This window comes from Anabas testudineus, chromosome 16 (assembly GCF_900324465.2).
Source record: "Anabas testudineus chromosome 16, fAnaTes1.2, whole genome shotgun sequence".
NCBI classification, from domain to species: domain Eukaryota; kingdom Metazoa; phylum Chordata; class Actinopteri; order Anabantiformes; family Anabantidae; genus Anabas; species Anabas testudineus.
In genome coordinates this window covers 9291791-9309740 of record NC_046625.1, presented here as the reverse complement: position 1 = coordinate 9309740, position 17950 = coordinate 9291791, and the positions used below count along the sequence as shown (strand labels likewise).

Genomic DNA, 17950 nt, shown 5'->3' with positions numbered 1-17950 from the left:
CTCGCTGTATCTCTAATTAACATCCACGACTATTTTTAAATGCACATCCTCCCTCCAGCATGTACTCCTGTCACCTGTCTACCTGTCTTCTTGCCTGCTTTAATCCCCATCATTAGATCTGACAGGGCAGCTCGTTTTGTGCATCTACCCTTGCTAAGATGTATCCTCCTTGTTTTGATATCTTCTGCCTGTCACTCGCATCTGAAGCGTACAGTTGTTTGTTTCCATTTCTCTATCAAACCTGCCTGGATTTGAGAGCATATACAAATTACCTTTTCATGTTAGCAGTTTGTTGGGACAATATTTGCGCATATGTCAGAATCTTACTGTACTTAGAAGATGAACAGATATATTCACACAGCAAACAGAACCAACCAAATGAAAGGACTAGCAGGGAGTGAGGGAGACTGTGCAATGCATTGGATGAAACTGAAGGCTGTAGTGCAAATGACACGTCTTTCCTCGGACATTGTTTTTTGCTTTGTCTTCCCCCACAATAATAAATGTAACCTTTGCTATTCTGCTCTGTCCTGCTTTCACACCCTTGGTTCTCCTTTCCCATTTTTATTCCCTCCCATCCTCTCTGCATCTTCCAATGACTCACATGCTCCCCCTCCCCCCGTGTGTCATATGTTTTCACCCCATCTCCTCCCACCTCCCCGTTTTCTCTCCCTCTTATTCGTCCACTTTCGCTCACTTACTCCAGCAGGCTTCAAACACGCTGCAGGTAACGTTTGAAAAGATTAATCTATTTCTTCATTCCTTACATCCCTCAAACCCTGCTCCCTCCTCCCCTGCTTCTCATCTCTTCATTTCCTCCTGCTCTGTGTTTTTTTTTTTTTCACCGTCATCATCTCTCCATTGGTCCATATTCTCACTCACTGACTGAAACAGCAGAGAAATTGAAGTGACTTGTGATCTGGAACAGGCTGACAGTAGGTTCATAAATAGGTATGTGTTATTAGCTTTTGATTTATAACTCCGTCACTGTGTATATATATATATATATGTGTGTGTGTGTGTGTGTGTGTGTGTGCCAGCATGTTCCCATGGAGCATCTTTTCTACAGCTTTCCATCCCTAAGGCTGCGTCACTATCCTCACAGTGTGTGCATATGAGGAAGAGAGTGTGAAGTCCTTATGACTACAGTATTATGAAAACCTGAGCTGTTAGCTGCAGTAAAATGCATATTTGATGTTTGCCTTTTCATATGTTTGAGGTTTTCATATGCATCTGTCTCTTTGTGCACTGTTTCACTGACTCACGCTCGTCCTTTTCTGATAAAAATTGGATGGAGTGATCTGCCAGACTAATGCTTAAAGCTATTTTCATGTTTTGGGTTGTTGTTTTTTTACAGGATGTCTATATTGAATATTGTTGCCCGGGAGATCCTGGACTCCAGGGGAAACCCAACTGTGGAAGTAGATCTGCACACAGACAAAGGTTAAAAAGATGCATACATTAAAATATAATGCTTACTGTAGTTGGAATCTGTATTCTATAACTATAAAGCTGTATTCACACAGACATATCTTCTAGCTTCCTCAATCTTTCACCCCCAAAAATGTGCCTCCCTCCAATTCTCTGTCTCAATTCTAGGTCTGTTTAGGGCTGCTGTGCCCAGTGGTGCATCCACAGGCATCTATGAGGCTCTGGAGCTCCGCGATGGAGACAAGACTCGATACAAGGGCAAAGGTCAATGCTTATAACATGATGTGTACACTGTGCTTCTCTGTATTTCTCTTGGTTTTGTCACATAAAAGTGGATTGACTTGTTCCACATATCTCATAGGTGTAACCAAAGCTGTTGGTCACATTAATGACACCCTTGCGCCTGCACTCATCCAGTCGGTGAGTAGGAGTGCCAAACTAAAATAAAATAGATGACACAGAGACGAAAAATAATAAGTCAGGCTTCTTCGTTTTAGGGAATCAGTGTGTTGGAGCAAGAGAAACTGGACAACACGATGATTGAAATGGACGGCACTGACAACAAATGTGAGCCTGATTCACATCACGTTTGATGAAAGCATAATAACGTAATGATGTGTTTCTGCACCAGTGATTGCATCCATGTGCCATGTAATTTTATTTTTCCTTCAGCTAAGTTTGGGGCCAATGCTATTCTGGGTGTATCACTGGCCATTTGCAAAGCTGGCGCAGCAGAGAAAGGTGTCCCCTTGTACCGTCATATCGCTGATCTTGCAGGAAACAGAGAACTGGTCCTGCCTGTTCCTGTGAGTCATTATATATATTTTTATCATACAAACATTATTATTTAAAAAAAAAAAAAAATCAAAGCTCACATACACCTACCTCTTTCTTACGTACTACACACTCAGGCATTTAATGTGATCAATGGGGGCTCACATGCTGGGAACAGATTGGCCATGCAGGAGTTCATGGTGCTTCCTGTTGGGGCGGAGTCGTTCCGTGATGCCCTCCGTGTAGGGGCAGAGCTCTACCAGACTCTGAGAGGAGTCATCAAGGAGAAATATGGTCAGGATGCTACAAATGTGGGAGACGAAGGAGGGTTTGCTCCTAATATACAGGAGAACAGTGAAGGTAAGTGCAACCACTATGCTTTAAAACAATCCCTCTTTTCTTGATAACCTGACGTGTTATCATCCTGTGTCTCTCTTTCAGCCCTGGAGCTGATAAAGACTGCCATAGAGAAAGCAGGCTTCACAGACAAAGTGGTGATAGGGATGGACGTTGCTGCCTCAGAGTTTTTCATTGAGGGCAAGTATGACCTTGACTTCAAGTCTCCCCCTAACGCTGCCCGCAACATCAGTGCTGAGGAGCTGGCCAGCATCTACCAGGGCTTCATAAACAACTATCCCGGTGAGTATTGTGAGTCGATACGTTCGTGTGATTTCCACTTGTGAAAAGTAAATAAGTACAGTAACTAAGTTGACAATATATTCTCTGCATTTTAGAGGCAGATATCATACCTTCACTTCACTACATTAATTTGCTGATTATAGTTGATAGATACTTTTCAGATCCAAACAGTTCAAATAGATTAACAACAGTGCACAAGGTGTTAAAATTAGATCCAGTTGCAACAGTAAAGTGAGAAGCACAGTGAAAGAAGGAAAAACAAATGACAAGAAAGCTTGATTTCTCCACAGCCTGCTCTCTCCTTCTGACACATGGGCCTGCTAAAGAGGTTTTAATTATGCGCTACATTGCACATTTGGCAAGCAGGGACCTGCACTGATGTGGCTCTTTACTCTGTCAATGGTGTGCTTCCTGCTCGTGTTGTCAAGAGCGTGTGTGCATCTGTGTGCAATGAGAATGCATTTAAAGACATTACTCCAATTATAATCTTTATTAGAGATGTTGCTGGTGCAACTTCTAGTCCTGTCAGTCCACAGGGAAACAAATAAAATAAAAAAAAGAATGTTTTGCATAAAACAATACATTTTTGCAAAAACAACTTAAATAAAAAAGCTTTTCTTCTTTCACCTTTCTTCAGTTGTGTCTATTGAAGATCCTTTTGACCAAGACGACTGGCCTGCTTGGTCACAGTTTACAGCCTCAGTGGGCATCCAGGTAAGTCTTTCTTATCTTTAGGTGGATTAGCTCAGCTAGTTATTTAATTTGTACGGCAATGATTAAGGATTGCATTTCCATAAAGGTGGAGGAGATATTGGGGAACAGTTTTACAAATGAATGCTCAAAATTGTTACTGCAAAGATTCATATATTGTAGCTTTTATTGATATGGCTGCAATTTCAATTCAATTCAATTCAATTTTATTTGTATAGCACCTAATCACAACAGAATTCATCTCAAAGCACTTCACAGTGTATGGTTCAGGGCCTAAAAACAGTGGAGTTCCTCTACGTATTTCTAATACTGTGTATGTTTACAGGTGGTTGGAGATGATCTGACAGTGACTAACCCACGCAGGATACAACGAGCTGTGGAGGAAAAAGCCTGTAACTGCCTGCTGCTTAAAGTCAACCAGATTGGTTCTGTCACAGAGGCCATCAAAGCGTGAGTTCATTTTGTGTTGCGTTTGATGCATTAACATACATGTGTATCTGAGTACTATGAACTATTTATCATGAATCTTTATCTCTCAGGTGTAAGCTGGCCCAGGAAAACGGCTGGGGTGTGATGGTGAGCCACCGCTCAGGAGAAACAGAGGACACTTTTATAGCTGATCTGGTAGTTGGTCTCTGTACTGGACAGGTAAATACACACACACACACACACACACACACACACACAGACACTCATATACACAATACTCTCCCGAAAGATCTCAAGGCGAAACAAAACAACAATAATAAAAATGTAAAGTTATAATAATAATGTAAAAAACAACTGAGCATTTGCTTATTACAGCTTCAAAATACTAATAATACAAAGGCTTAGTTAGAAATATCAATACATTAGGTTTAGTGCCTGAAATATTATTATATAAAACTATATACAACTTTTAAACATTTACTTAAAAAATCTATCAAGTATTAATAAAGTCATATCTGTATCCCTCTGATTCTTGTTTTTGTTTTTTGTTTTTTTGTTTTTCCAGATCAAGACTGGAGCTCCCTGTCGATCTGAACGTCTGGCCAAATACAATCAACTCATGAGGTTGGTATTTTATTTCACTGAAAACGTGTATTTACACTTGATGAAGGGCTTTAATCTAACTTGACCTGCTGTCGTCTTCTTTCACGTTCGTCTTCCCGCTCTGCATGTCTCTCTGTCTTCTTCCTCACCTCCTCTTTCTCGCAGGATTGAGGAAGAGTTGGGCGACCAGGCTCACTTCGCTGGCCACAACTTTCGCAATCCGAGTGCCCTTTGAGTGTTCCTGTTGTTATCAGTGGCAAAATGCATGCATGCATTCCCATAAATCACATGTTTCACTGGAATGCATCAAAACTAATTTGTTTTCAGATTACTAAACCACACATTAAACACACTGTAGTTTGAGGATAATGATCACAAGCTTCAGCTTATTGCAGCAACTCCCGAACAAAGCCTGGTGGTGATGAATTTGTTTTTCAGCCCGACTTGCACTCACCATCGTGTGCTGGTTGTTTCTTTCTCTTTCCTGGTCTCTCTGATTATCTCCTCACTCACACTACTGAAATGTTTTGGTCTTTTGTACCCTGTTGTTTCCTCCTCCTGTTCCTCATGGTGTTTCTGTTGTGAACATTAAGCAGGTTGCTACTAAATTCTGTCTGTTAAATTGTCTAAGGCTAAGAAAAATAAAGAGAACGATATATGTTAACTGAAACCAGCGCTCTATGTCTGATTTCTCTTTTCATTTTTAAATAGTAAATATCAGTCAATTAAAATACACTGTCATTTTAATATTTATACTTTTATTCTCTATATATATTTGTTGGACAGTCTTTTGCTTATTGAAAGGAGTTCATTAAGTAAGATGGTGTGCAGCTGCAGTGTGTAGTCTTCTCCCATCCCAAACATCTCAGTGGGGTTAAGGTCTGGACTCATTGCTGGGAAAACCTGGTCATTCAATGCATTCAGGTGATCAGTTGACTTCATTGTGTTGCCTGCTATAACATATTTCACTTTGCAGTGATTATCCAGTTGACGCTCTTAGCTTTTGCTTGGTGAAATCGAGGTGATGACTTTTTTGGGCAAGGCAGACAGTGTATATGGATAGAAACAATAAAGCGTTACAGTACACGGGTTAATAAATGAAAGGCTGCAGGTGTTCCAGGTCCTGGATCTCTGTATTGTGCAGGCAGCCTCTCTTGCAGGGTTACTGCACAACTTAATGAAACAGGACCATCATTAAACCCATTACATGCACAGGTGCATGTTGTCACTGTGACAATGACTTAATGACATGTGGAAGATGATTATGGCTTCATCTGGACATTTAACTTGTTGTCCCACAATTTATCAGGCTAGAATTCTTTACAGTACTGGTCACAGCACTAGAAGTGTTCGCTAAACCATTTTATTTTGCGGGTTGTCAGTAGTGAAATGTGTGTAAAACGTCATGACGCGCTGATCGTTGCGCGAACCGAGCAGCAGAGGGAGCTCGGTGGGTTCCTGTCGGTACCGGGGCTGTTGTTGATGATGATGATGATGATGATGATGAAGGGAGGCTGGAACCGCGCAGGCGCATCACGCACAGTCTCCGGCCGGATTGCCATGGTTACCACACAATAGGAGACGGGACAGGGGGCTGCGTGAAGGGGAGAGAGAGAGCGAGAGAGAGAGAGAGAGAGAGAGAGAGAGAGAGAGAGAGAGATCGACAGGAGCGGAGGGGAAGAGGAGGAGGAGGAGGAGGAGGAGGTCTGCAGAGCCGCTTGACTGGACACACCGCTGCAAGCTCTCGACAGACAGACAGGGAGCTGCAGGACAGACGGGAACCTCAGCACAGTGCACAGTTTAATCACTCGGCTGTCATTTGTTTAATTATTCCAAACGAGTTGGAGCTTTTCCTGTGAAGTCATCAAATGCTAAAATAATTAGGAGAGTATGTTTCCTGTTCAGTCCACATTTCAGCGCGTATCAAGGCGTTATAGAGCACAAATTAAAAAAACAACCTAGTGGACATTTCTACCTCTTCATGGTTTAAAGAGATAAAGACTGATGCATAGTTGTTCAGACCGAGGCTGAGCCTCCATACAGTAAAGGTGACTCTGGAGAGACTAGGCAACAGAGACAGACAGAGACCCTCCCTCTTGATCCCCTCCCTCTTCAGAGTTTTGGCCCTCTCCCTGCGCCTCTCTTCCTCCTTCTCACCGCCTCACTACTCCCTCCTTCTCCTCCTCCTCCTCCCCCCTCTCCTTATGCAAATCACGCCCTCTCCTCTTCTCCCTTTCTCTCACCCGACGTGCATCCCTCTCTCCGGCTCACCCCTCTGCAAAAAAATTGTGACTGTAAGACCGGAGAGGGGTATTAAAAAAAAGTGCAAGTCGTCTTAGAGGAAGAGGGGGAGTAGGTAGGGTGGGAGAGGGAGGGGGGCAAAAAAAAAAGAAAAAAGAAAAAGGGGGCGAAAGGGGGTGGGGAAGAGGCGAGGGTACGCATCAATTTGTACAGTCTTCAGTTGGCACCCCTGTTTTTTCCCTGCAACGAATAGAAAGAGATTTCTTCTGCATTATTGTTATGATCGGAGCCCGTTGCAATATGAGCCAGCACAAGCTTCTGTTGACAGACGCCTGGGCTCCGAGGTGTGCGTGTCAGCGTGCAACATAAAACGACAAAACACAGAGAGGCAGAGAAAGGAAGCAGAGAGTGGGAGCACGCATCGCTGGATATTATAGGTAAGGAGAAGGGGAAAATGGATGTTTGCACTCTGTATTGTGGAGCTTTCCCTGCTGGCCACGTTTGTGCTCTCCCTCCCATTTTTTCCCTTTGTGCGTTAATTATCACCGTCCTCCTGCGATGGGGCTGAATTATGTCCCGGTGAATTCATGGTAATAGAGTGCACGACGCGCACCCACATTCCAGCGAGGGAAGGGAAGGGAAGGGAGAGCCGGTGCGAAATGCCACGATTCGCCATATCACCTTTCTTTTTTTAAGATGTGCAGTGGTCTAGGAACAGCAATGCACAGGCATCCATTCGGATTGTGGTCATGTATGTGCTGCTGAGCACGACTCTCCTCGTCGTAGGTGGACCGTGCTCCGCCGTGGTAGCCTGCGTCGGGCTGTGGAGCAGCTTTGGCCGGTCCACCTCTGCGTGCGTATCAATAACAGTCGCAGGAAAGAAAGAAGAAAGACTCGTTGCAGTGGCCGCTCGCTGGTGATGTGATGCAAGCGTAGCGACTGCATGCTGCCGCTTTGCATCACATGCAGTGGTCCATTTGTTGATAATGCAAATGCTTTGTGCGTGTGCCCGTGCGCGTGTGTATGGGAGCATGCAGAGGGACTAACGATGTTAATCCTGGTGTGGGTTAGTGGTGTGTTTGCGCCCCAGTAGTCTACTGACCACTGACCAAGACCCTGCCAGTGGACCACAGACAGGCCAGTAGCTGCCACCTGTAACTGAGATGCATTATGAATACAGAAACCCACTGGGCCCTGCATGCTTTCTACTCCAGCCTAATAACCTTAGTCATCTTTATGATAATTAGGAAGAGTAAATACACACTGCATTGCCCATAAATATAGGTGCCACCTTTTTCTGTTATGCAAGTGTGTGCAGATTTTACTCTTAAGACAGATTTAATCAGTCACTGCAGCACAAACTAATAATTAATGCATGGCCATGTGTAGTGGAGCGGCTGAAAGACTTACAGGAGCTTACTAGTTAAATCAACACAAACATATATTTACTGGCTGCACAGCAGAGTGTGCATGTTCGGCAGCTCTGCTAACTGTTCTGCCAGATATATCTTCTTCTTCTTTTTTTTCATGCACTGGTGTGCACTATTTATATCCTCATTCAGTATACATGAGCCATTTTTTCATCATAGTGGTACATGAATGAATGGATTAGACAAGCCCTTGCAAAGTAGTCCATGGATGGATAAAGCATCTTGACATTGTACATTTTGCTAATGGCTGGCTGGTTGGATAAATAAGCATGTGATTTTGCTGGTGATAACCAGGTCATGTTGGTTAACCACAAGTGACTGTGGGTTTTGGGCTGTTGTGGTGAAGGTGGTAGGAGGGGGTGTGGTCCTATATTCTCAAGATGTTTGCTGAAATTCAGTGTTTTCTGCAGACTGCAATCCAAAATGCAGTCTAACAAACAGCTCCTTTTCTGCCCCACACCTACAGCGTTTTCACCTAGTATTTATTTTATAGTTGAGTGTTATACCCATACCATCATGTGCTGGTAGAGTGAGTGGTTAAACTATTGTGCCTGTTGGTTTGGCTGCTGTGGTGAAAGCAGAAGGCAGAGAGGAGACTGTTGAGCACAGTGAAAAGCAGTTGTACCGATATAGTGTGAGGCATGCTGGGAATTTAAATGTTGTAACCATGCTTTTGCAGTTGTAAACTCAGATGTTTTCATAATGTCACAAATTCCTGAGCGCTGCACTGAGTGTGGATAGTGAACAACAGCGTGTATTACTGTATCCTTTAGCATGAATTAATCTTATTTTACCTTTTGTTGAGTTCTCTGTAGTGTATCCAAGCTCATAAAACTAAATAATACCTTCTTTGTTTATGCTTCTTTACAGGTTTTGGTAGCTCTCATGGTGTAACACACAATCCAGTCAGTCAGCAACAGGAACCAGTTCAGTGCCTGCAATGGCTTGTGTTGTAAAATGGATGATATAGAGAAGAAGTAATGAAAACACGGACACACAAAGAATCGGTATGCACAAGTCTCATTGTCTCTATTTTCAATATGATGTCAGGAATTGTGTACCTGCCTAATTCTTGAATGTAGAACATTGGGAAGTATGACTAAGTCATAATTAGTTCAGTGTGCGATAATATTTCAAAACAGCAAGGCTGACTAAGATGTAAATTATTTATTTGGCTGTGACAGGCGGTAATGTGGTCTGAAATAGCAGATTCAGTGTTTATATTTTATCCTCTGCTTACAGTTTCTGTCTGCTCTCTGTGTCCTTCTGTCTTCACTCTGTTATGCCCTTTCTCTTTTCACCTCTCCTCTCCACTTGTTTTTACCCTTTCTGCATTTCACCTTGAATTGCACAAACGTCTCTTTCTTTTTTTCTTGTAATAATTAATTTTACCGTCACCGACACATCTTCCATCTCTCCGTATATCTGCTTATTTCTCTCACATATCTCCTTGTTTCGAACATCCAATGCTTTTCCCTACCTTCCAAAAAAACCAATAAAATAACCTCAACCGCTGGATTTTGCAGATGCCCATGCGCAGTGGGCGACGGCGGGGGGCGAGCGAGGAGAGAAGGGGCAGGCGCCCGCACACCAGCCCCACTCGCCCAGAACGCAATGACAGACAGACGGTTAGAGCCTACTTTTTTTGGCTTTTATTCTTTCCTGTAGTTTTCTTGGCCATAGGTTTATGTGTGCATGAAAGGATGAAAGTCATTACCAATTATGTCTGTCTGCATTGACTTTTGCGTGTGCTGTCAGCATATGACTCATCAGTATGATTGCCACACACATACCCCTGCTTTGTCAGTATTGTTCGATAGTGTGTTTTACATCTTAGCACTTTGCAATCTTTGATGTTTCCTGTGTGACACTGTCGTTTTGTGTGTGTGCATGCAAGTGTGGCTTTGTTCTAAAAACAGCCTTCGGCCTGTTAGGGATTCAGAAGCATCGCTACGGAATTAAAAGTCTTGTGTTGTTTTAGCAAAGAGGTGCTGGTGAGGAATTGGCTGGAAATCGCTTCAGTCGCAGATCACAAGGGCATGATTCATCAGAGAGTGAGGGGGAGGAACTTGTGTCTCCTCCAAAGAGGCAGAAAGTTCAGGTTTGTGTTACGTTTCATCAACCTGTTATATAAAGATCAATTATAAAGCTAAATTATTCAAAAGGCACAGTGTAAGCTAAGAGTTATGTTGTTTTATATATCACAAGATAGATTTTTCCCTTTTTCTTGTCAGGATTCAGCCTCTACCCAAAACCCTCCAACATCAACACACTCTACTGACAGCTCGACTCCTTCTACCGTCCCACCTCCCACCTCAATTGCCAGCCAATCCCGTGAGAGCGACAATGAAGATGGCCAATCCCAAGGCAGCAGGAGTTCAGTTGTAGGGAGCTTGGCCAATAGCAGCAGTAGTCTGAGCAGTGGGCGGGATATAGACCAGGACAATCGTTCCTCGTCCCCAAGTCTCTCTGCTTCCCCTCTGGGTAGCTTGGACTCTGATTCTGATGGACCTGTGTCACCAAAACAAGGAGAGAGGGAGAAAGGCAAGGAGGGAGGAGCAGGGAAGGTGGCAGGGGAGGACAGGAGAGTGCTACGAGAGGGGAAAGGTGAAGAGTCCTGTGGAGATGGAGAAAAGCGGGATTTGGATGCAAGAATTGAAGACTGTCCTTCTCTTAAGCCTCCTTCCACTCCGTGCTCTTCCTCTGGTCTTACTCCATCTCTCCGTGGAGCAGGGGATTCATCAAATGACAGCAATAGTGGGAGGAAGTCTTATTTCTCCCTGGACTCTAAATTGATGTGCAAAGTTGAGTATGGTGTACCAGCGGGCGTCGAAGGTGCTCTGAGTGGCAACAGAATTAATTCCAAAGCCAGCACACAGTGTGTGACCAAGACAACTCTCTCGGGAGGAGACTTCTCCCATAACAGCCCCAACATTCCCCACTCCTTGCCCCCTTCTCTTCCTCCTCCACCTGCCCTGAAGCCTTTGGAGCTTGGGGGCCAAAACCTGCCTGCTGAGGTTAAAACAGAAAGAGACAAAATAGAAAAGACTGACAAACTCTTGGACAAGACTCAGTCTGCTCCTCCGTCTCTGTTGCCGCAGACCGGCCCCCAGCCACAGTCCCAGCCTCAGACCCAAACTTCCACCCACCCTCACCATTACAGCTGGCAGGGTGGCTCAGCAACTGGTTGCCAAGGGAGCTGGGGCTACACCCGTTACCCTGGCAACCACCACTCACACCAACCACAGCACCAGCCCCCTGTGCAGCAGCAGCAACTTCCCTCTGTTTACAACCCTCCGTCCTCTCGCCACTCCTCCTCCCACCCCTCTTACCTCCCCCATCCTCACCCCCACCCCCACAGGGAGTACCTTCCCAGGTACGCTGGAGGGGGAGGGGACAGAGAGAGGGGGCCTGCAGGAGAGAGGGAGAGGGGAGCGAGGGGGGAGTGTGGGGGGAGGGAGATCAACAGGGAGTTCTCTGCTCCCATTGGCAACAGCAACAACAATACTAGTGGGGGTAATAGTAACAATGCTTGTGGTGGGATGGGTGGGCCCAACAGCATCCCAAACAGGGAATTTGGGGGACTGTCAGTGGGTCAGACCCGGGACTTCCAAGGTTCTGGGAGAGATGGATCTAACCTGGGTCCTGAAAGAAGAGACTTTGGTCCAGCATTCAGAGACAGAGAGAGAGAAAGGGAACGTGAAGGAGGGAGAGAGTTTCCTCTGCAAAACCAAAACCAGACTAGAGACTTTGGCCCCAATGGAACAGGAGGGGGTCATCCCAGAGACAAAGATGGAGGCAGATGGAGTGAGTTTGGGGGCCAGACAAGAGAGGTTGTAGGCAACAGTAACCCAAACAACAGCTCTATTCCGCAGGGGAACCCCCCAAGTTCAACTGGTGGGCTACCTGTCACCCCCATGCTGAACAGAGACCCACCTGCATCACCTCAAAACAACCCCAGTCACCCATCACACCCCCCACAGCCTCCACACTCCCATCCACATCCTCCAAACTCATCAAACCGAGACTTCCCTCCTTCTATGGACCAGGCACAAACCCCCTCCTCTGGAGCAGACCACTTCCACAGAGAGTATCCCCCCAGTGGAGGGAAAGACTTTCCTGCTGTCGCGCCTCCTTCTACTGGCACAAATCGAGAGTACCTCAGTTCCCCTGGGGTGACTCCAAACCTAGGGCGGGAGTATTCCGGTCCTGGAGGAACCCAACACCCCCACCAGCCTCACCCCCACTACCAGTCTGGGCCCAGAGACAGAGAAAGGGACTCAAACCTGCGAGAGTCTACTCTGTACCAAAACCGTGGCGGTCCAAATCAACCTCCTGCACTCTCTCCTTCCTCCTCTTCCACTCATCATGGACATCCTCTGAATGCTCCTTATCCCCCTCCACCACCTCAACCTCCTCTACCCCCTCCTCAAACCTCTCATGCCCAGCCACCGCCATCAGGTATGGCACCCAGTGTACGCCCCTCACACTACCAGTCCTCTGCCCAGACTCCTCCAACACCTCTGTCCCCTCTACCCAGCCCATCCACCAATCAGATGGGAGGTTTCTCATCTTTTCCGCCTGGCTCTTCCTCTGCGCCCAACATGCCACTTCCTGGGCCAGGTGTGTCATCCAGTTGTTCACCTGGATGTCGCCCCTCCCCTTTCCACAGCACTTTGAGCAGCCACCCTCCATTCAGTGGAACCTATCACTCCAATGGGAACAATGGCAGTAACATTGCCAACAGCAATAGCAACAGTAGTGCACCCAGCAATACCAGCTCACAGTCACATTCGCCTCAAAATGTGTCAAAAGCACCTCCACCTCTTAGTAACTCTGCCAACAACAACAGCATGTCCACCCCTTCCTCCAGTTCTTCACTACCCAGTGGAGACGGACATGCGGATTCTGGTCCACCTCCCGCACCCGTCATCAAGGAAGAACCAATGGAAGACAGGGAGGAGAATGAAAGTCCACCACCAGTGTTGAGAAGCCCCTCTCCTGAACCCAAACCTGTAGATATTCCCATCCACGCCAGCCAATCAGCACGGTAAACTTTAAAAGACACTTCATTATCCTGACTGAGCTGTCAGTCTGTCACTCTGTTCATGATGACTCGTCATGGTGGCAAAAATGATGCACCACACTGCTGTGTCTCCTGTTTCTAGGTTCCACAAGGTCCTTGACCGTGGCAGTGGGAACTCCTGCGCCCGCAGCGACGTCCTCTTTGTACCGCTGGATGGCTCGAAACTGTGGAAGAAGAGGAATGAGATGATCGAAAGGGCCCGCAGGGAGGTGGAGCAGCGGGCCAGAGACCTCAGAGAAAAAGAGAGGGAAAGAGAGAGGGAGCGTGAGCGCGAGAGGGAGCTGGATCGACATCTACAGGTGAGCACACTGAGCGTGATAATTACATAGTGTGTTAGATTTAATGGATTTGATGTGGATTACATTGAGGGGACAAAAGCAGATCAGGGCAGATGTGATTTACTGTCTTCTTCTGTTTTCTCTGTAGCAGCAGAAGGACATCAGCGCTGCTGGAGGGGGTCGCCAGGGCTCCTCACTCTTCTTCCCCTCCTCATCTTCTATCATCCTCGACCCTTCATCTTCCTCCTCCTCTTCCTCAGGCAACCCTGTCTCTCACCCTCCTCCCCACCCCCAGCATCATCCTTCACATCCACACGCTCACCTTCCTCCAGCAAACCATCTCCACCCCACCCTCTCTCACTCTATCCCCCATTCCCTCCTCCTGCCAACTATGGGTGGGGCATCAGCAGTGGTTGGTCCACAGGGGGCCCTAGGCATAGGTTTGGGTGGTCCTTATCTGGGCCCAGACACCCCAGCGCTGAGAACCCTCAGTGAATATGCTCGCCCTCATGCCATGTCTCCACTTGGGGGAGCGAGTCGTGCCCAGGCACACCACCCGCAAGTTCACCATGGCCATCCTCATGTCCACCCCTCATTCTTCCTTCCACAGTTCCAAAGTCATGCTTTAGGACACCCACACCACCTGCCTACAGATGCAGCTACAGCCGCAGCCATCTTAGGCTTTTTGTATGGTGGTGGCCTCGAAGGTGGTCCAGGTGTCGGTGGCCACCCTGGGGTGGCTGGAGGTCCAGTGCCTGGAGGAATTGGGGGTGCAGGGTTAGGAGGAATGGGCTTTCCTCATGCCATGGCTGCACATCGAGACCGAATAAAGCCAGGATTTGAATTTAAGAGTGACGAGCGGGTTTACCCACCGGGGTCCATACCTGATCCTGCGGCTCTTGCTCTTGCTCATTCACATTCACACGCCCATGCCAGTGCCCATGCGCATTCCCTGCTCCTCGGAGGAGCTCCAGGTGGAGCTAATGAAGTGTCACTGTATGGCACTCCTCCTCCCCCAGCTCCTCCTGGCCCACCACAACTTCAGAACCCAAACCTGACCCCAGTATCTCGACCACCCAACCCTCCTGCCCCTCAATCCTTGTCAAATCCACCTCCTACCTCCCTTCTTCCACCCTCTCTCCCCTCTCACCCTTCATCTGCGCCCCCGGCTGCCCCCCCAGCTCCGACCGCCCCTCCACCAGCTCCTCCTCCACCTGCCCCGCCAACCTCCAACGCTGCCTCACTTCATCACCCAGTTCCCCATTCTTCTTTTCCCAGCTCCCTGTCCTCTCATTTGCCACCAGCCCCTGCCTCAGCCGCTCCCCCTGAGGCCTACCCCACTCCCACTCGCTCACCTGCCTCTTATGAGCGAGATAGGAGTGGGGAAAGAGAGCGGGAGAGGGAAAGAGACAGAGCAGCCTTGCCTGCCTTTGGGGACAGAGAGCGGGACAGGGAGAGGGAGAGAGAAAGGGGAGGAAGTGGTGGAGGAGGTGCAGGAGGAGGGGGAAGTGGCGGAGGAACAGGTGGAGGAGAGAATCTGGGGCGACTTCAGATGCTAAACGTGACGCCCCATCATCACCAGCATTCACACATCCACTCACATCTTCACCTGCACCAGCAAGACACAGGTACCCACTGCTCCTAACTATGCTGTCATGGTCACTATCAACCACCGTAATATTAATAATGTACTTTGTTAGTCTGAGAACATTTTGTATTCAAGAATTAATTCCTAAGAGCTGACGAGTTGTATATACTGTAAACATAAACAAATTTAAGAGCCTTTCCACTGCTCTGTATAACATCTTCTATACTCTAACACTGCACTAATGTTTGTTTTAAGTGAGTATGTTTTAAGTCTTTTATAAGGAATTGTGGAGAAGAAGGGCCTTGTTGGCCTTTGTTGTAAGAAAAACAAATGCCAACAAAGCTGCATCCATTCAAACTTTCGAACGAATACATCTGTCATCTTTGTTTTGAATTCATGCCGCTGCTTTGACTCACATTAAATACCTCCTGTATTTCCTATTACATCATTGGCATCCAGCGGCGGGCGGGGTTCACCCCCTGATGGACCCGTTGGCGTCGGGGTCTCCTTTGGCTCGCCTCCCTTACCCAGGAGCCACACTAGGCACCCCCATCCTGGCTCACCCCCTCACTGACAGCGAGGTGCTCCGCCATCAGCTGTTTGGTGAGGAGAAGGCTCCTCGTCCATGTACTCGTTCCGTTTTTTTCTCTAAAACTTCACAGTGCTGAAAGTTCATGAAGATACTTTTTAAGTGGAGTGATGATAACTGACCTTGGAGCCTTTCCTCCCCGTTTTTCTGGCAGGTGCTCCTTTCCGTGACCTGCCCCAGCCTTCCTCACTCACTGGTCCCATGTCAGCAGCCCACCAGCTCCAGGTCATGCAGCAGGCCCAGAGCGCAGAGCTGCAGATCCAGAGACTGGCCCTGGAACAACAGTGGATCCATCACCACCACCACCACTCCCTCACCCAGGATGAGTATTACAGGTACGGTGGCTCTATGAGTGTTTGTTTTTAATGCAGTAGAAACTCTTATGTGAGCAAGTGACAAACTATTATTTTTTAACTAATATCTGCTGACGTCTGTTTTTAATTAATTCATTCATAAGTCCTGAAGTGCTATTTTCAACAATAGTTAAACAAAGAAAAGGAGAAAATGGTTAAGGAATTATCAAAGTAGTTGGCTAATAGTTTTCTATGTATGAATAATTAATAGTTTCAGCCTAGTCTTGTCTCAGTCTCAGTCATCCTGGTCATATTATCCCAGTCCAGTTGCCACTAGACAGCATATATTTTCTATGTATTTTAGTTACACAGCAATTTTAGCCATTTTCGGATGCAGGGTTGCCTCTCTACCTATAGTGCTCTGTGGGTCTCAAACCTTTATTTGCTTTCTACAACACTAATGTTCGGACTTCATGTTATTTATCTAGATGAAGGGTGTGGCGATCTTTTAATTTTACAGATGTGTTGTGTTTTCTTAAATTTTTTGATGTTGTCAACTGCTTTCGATGCTAATAAAGCTTTGTTTGAGGAGTAAATTACATAAAAGCATTATCTGAATTGCACAAGATGAAATATGATCTCAACATTAGCTTCCAAACTTGAATTTACACACATATCTGGTTTCTCCTTTCACCTTTTAGTCACTTGAAAAAAGAGAGTGACAAGACGCTGTGAGGGAGGGGCACTACAAAGAGCAGCATGGAGAAAACCGAGGGAGAATATGTGCAAAATTAAAAATGACGTGAGCAAAACAAAAGCACTGAAAATAATGAAGGAAGTGAAAATAAACCTGGAATAGCGGACAGGGAATCCACTGAAGAAAACAAGGAGATTTTGAGGGATTAACAAAAGAGGGAGGAAGGTGTGAAAACGTTGCACACTGTCCCTGCAAACGGCACCACAATGAAGATCCCAACTCCAGCACTTCCCTGCATAATGTTCTCGCACTTCAGTCCTGTTTTGTATTGTGCTCTGTACAGTATATTAGATGGGGGCGGCAATAGTGAAGTACAATATGTGTAAAATACTTGATGCCAGAAGGAATGTGTACATGAGTCTCTTTTATGTCATTGCATGTAGCTAGGCGCTTATTCTGAACTGGTGGAACTTTTGGTTCTATTTTTAGTAATTACCCCCTCTTTTGTATCTGAGGGGTGTTCTATATGCATGAGACCAGCAATTTAGTGTTATGTTTATGATCAATAGTATTGTTATTATGATTAATGTTGTCTGTTTGTTGATAATGATATAATTATATATACAGTACATATTATTTGTATTATTTTTTTACATTTTCATGGTATGGCAGTCAGTTTTTATTTTTATTTTTTATTTTCAATTTACCTTGTGAAACAAGATGCAAATGAAGGCAAAAAAATCTGGAAATAAATTATAATCTTTTTTGCTAGTCTCTTGAGTATTCATGCGTAAGCTATTTTCCCCCCTCTCACATACATTCAGACTATTTGCCCTGTCTTTGTTTTATACAAGTCACTCATGCACAAACCATATCAAATTCCTCACTCTCCTCCCCCTCCCCCCTCGCTGCTCCTTCTGACTCCCCTTCTTTCTCTTAGTCGGTCTCTCCCTCCCTCTTTTGGTGAGTGTAGCTAATAGGAGACACATGGGATGAGTGTGAGACATGGGAGTTGAGTCGCTCCAGTGAACACCAGCCACCCTGTTGAGAGAGCATTCCTTACTGCACTGTAAAACTGAAAAGAAGAGAAAAAAAATGTAAAGAGAGAAATGAAAAAGGAGAAAGAGAGGAGGAGCTGTGAGAGCGTGATTTACAGACACT

At 46.0% G+C, this 17950-nt stretch overlaps 2 protein-coding genes across 3 annotated transcripts; both read left to right on the top strand.

Moving 5' to 3' along the window:
• Window positions 1–613: 613 nt before the first annotated feature.
• LOC113169292 (gamma-enolase) lies at window positions 614–5247 on the top strand. 2 transcript variants are annotated; one of them, XM_026370603.1, is made up of 13 exons: window positions 614–727; window positions 1358–1443; window positions 1600–1695; window positions 1793–1851; window positions 1929–1998; window positions 2104–2237; window positions 2343–2565; window positions 2647–2844; window positions 3482–3558; window positions 3881–4005; window positions 4095–4203; window positions 4550–4608; window positions 4753–5247. In XM_026370603.1, exons 2-13 carry the CDS (start codon window positions 1359–1361, stop codon window positions 4820–4822), a joined length of 1305 nt encoding a protein of 434 aa, XP_026226388.1. In that variant the 5' UTR covers window positions 614–727; window position 1358; the 3' UTR covers window positions 4823–5247. The 2 variants fall into 2 exon arrangements, with proteins under 2 accessions (XP_026226388.1, XP_026226389.1); XM_026370604.1 differs by lacking the exon at window positions 614–727 and adding an exon at window positions 743–951.
• Window positions 5248–6986: 1739 nt separating this feature from the next.
• On the top strand, window positions 6987–17516 carry atn1 (atrophin 1). The gene is made up of 10 exons (XM_026370496.1): window positions 6987–7265; window positions 9129–9265; window positions 9785–9886; window positions 10240–10359; window positions 10493–13308; window positions 13427–13643; window positions 13771–15250; window positions 15670–15837; window positions 15954–16134; window positions 16794–17516. Exons 2-10 carry the CDS (start codon window positions 9239–9241, stop codon window positions 16825–16827), a joined length of 5145 nt encoding a protein of 1714 aa, XP_026226281.1. The 5' UTR covers window positions 6987–7265; window positions 9129–9238; the 3' UTR covers window positions 16828–17516.
• The last annotated feature ends 434 nt before the right edge of the window (window positions 17517–17950 follow it).

Bases quoted from the DNA above. Each gene is read 5' to 3' on its own strand.
- LOC113169292 (XM_026370603.1), top strand. From the start codon at position 1,359: ATGTCTATATTGAATATTGTTGCCCGGGAGATCCTGGACTCCAGGGGA. The intron at 2,238-2,342 runs GTGAGTCATTAT...CTACACACTCAG, and splicing joins AACTGGTCCTGCCTGTTCCT to GCATTTAATGTGATCAATGG. The intron at 2,845-3,481 runs GTGAGTATTGTG...ACCTTTCTTCAG, and splicing joins CTTCATAAACAACTATCCCG to TTGTGTCTATTGAAGATCCT.
- atn1 (XM_026370496.1), top strand. From the start codon at position 9,239: ATGAAAACACGGACACACAAAGAATCG. The intron at 9,887-10,239 runs GTTAGAGCCTAC...GTGTTGTTTTAG, and splicing joins AACGCAATGACAGACAGACG to CAAAGAGGTGCTGGTGAGGA. The intron at 16,135-16,793 runs GTACGGTGGCTC...TTCACCTTTTAG, and splicing joins ACCCAGGATGAGTATTACAG to TCACTTGAAAAAAGAGAGTG.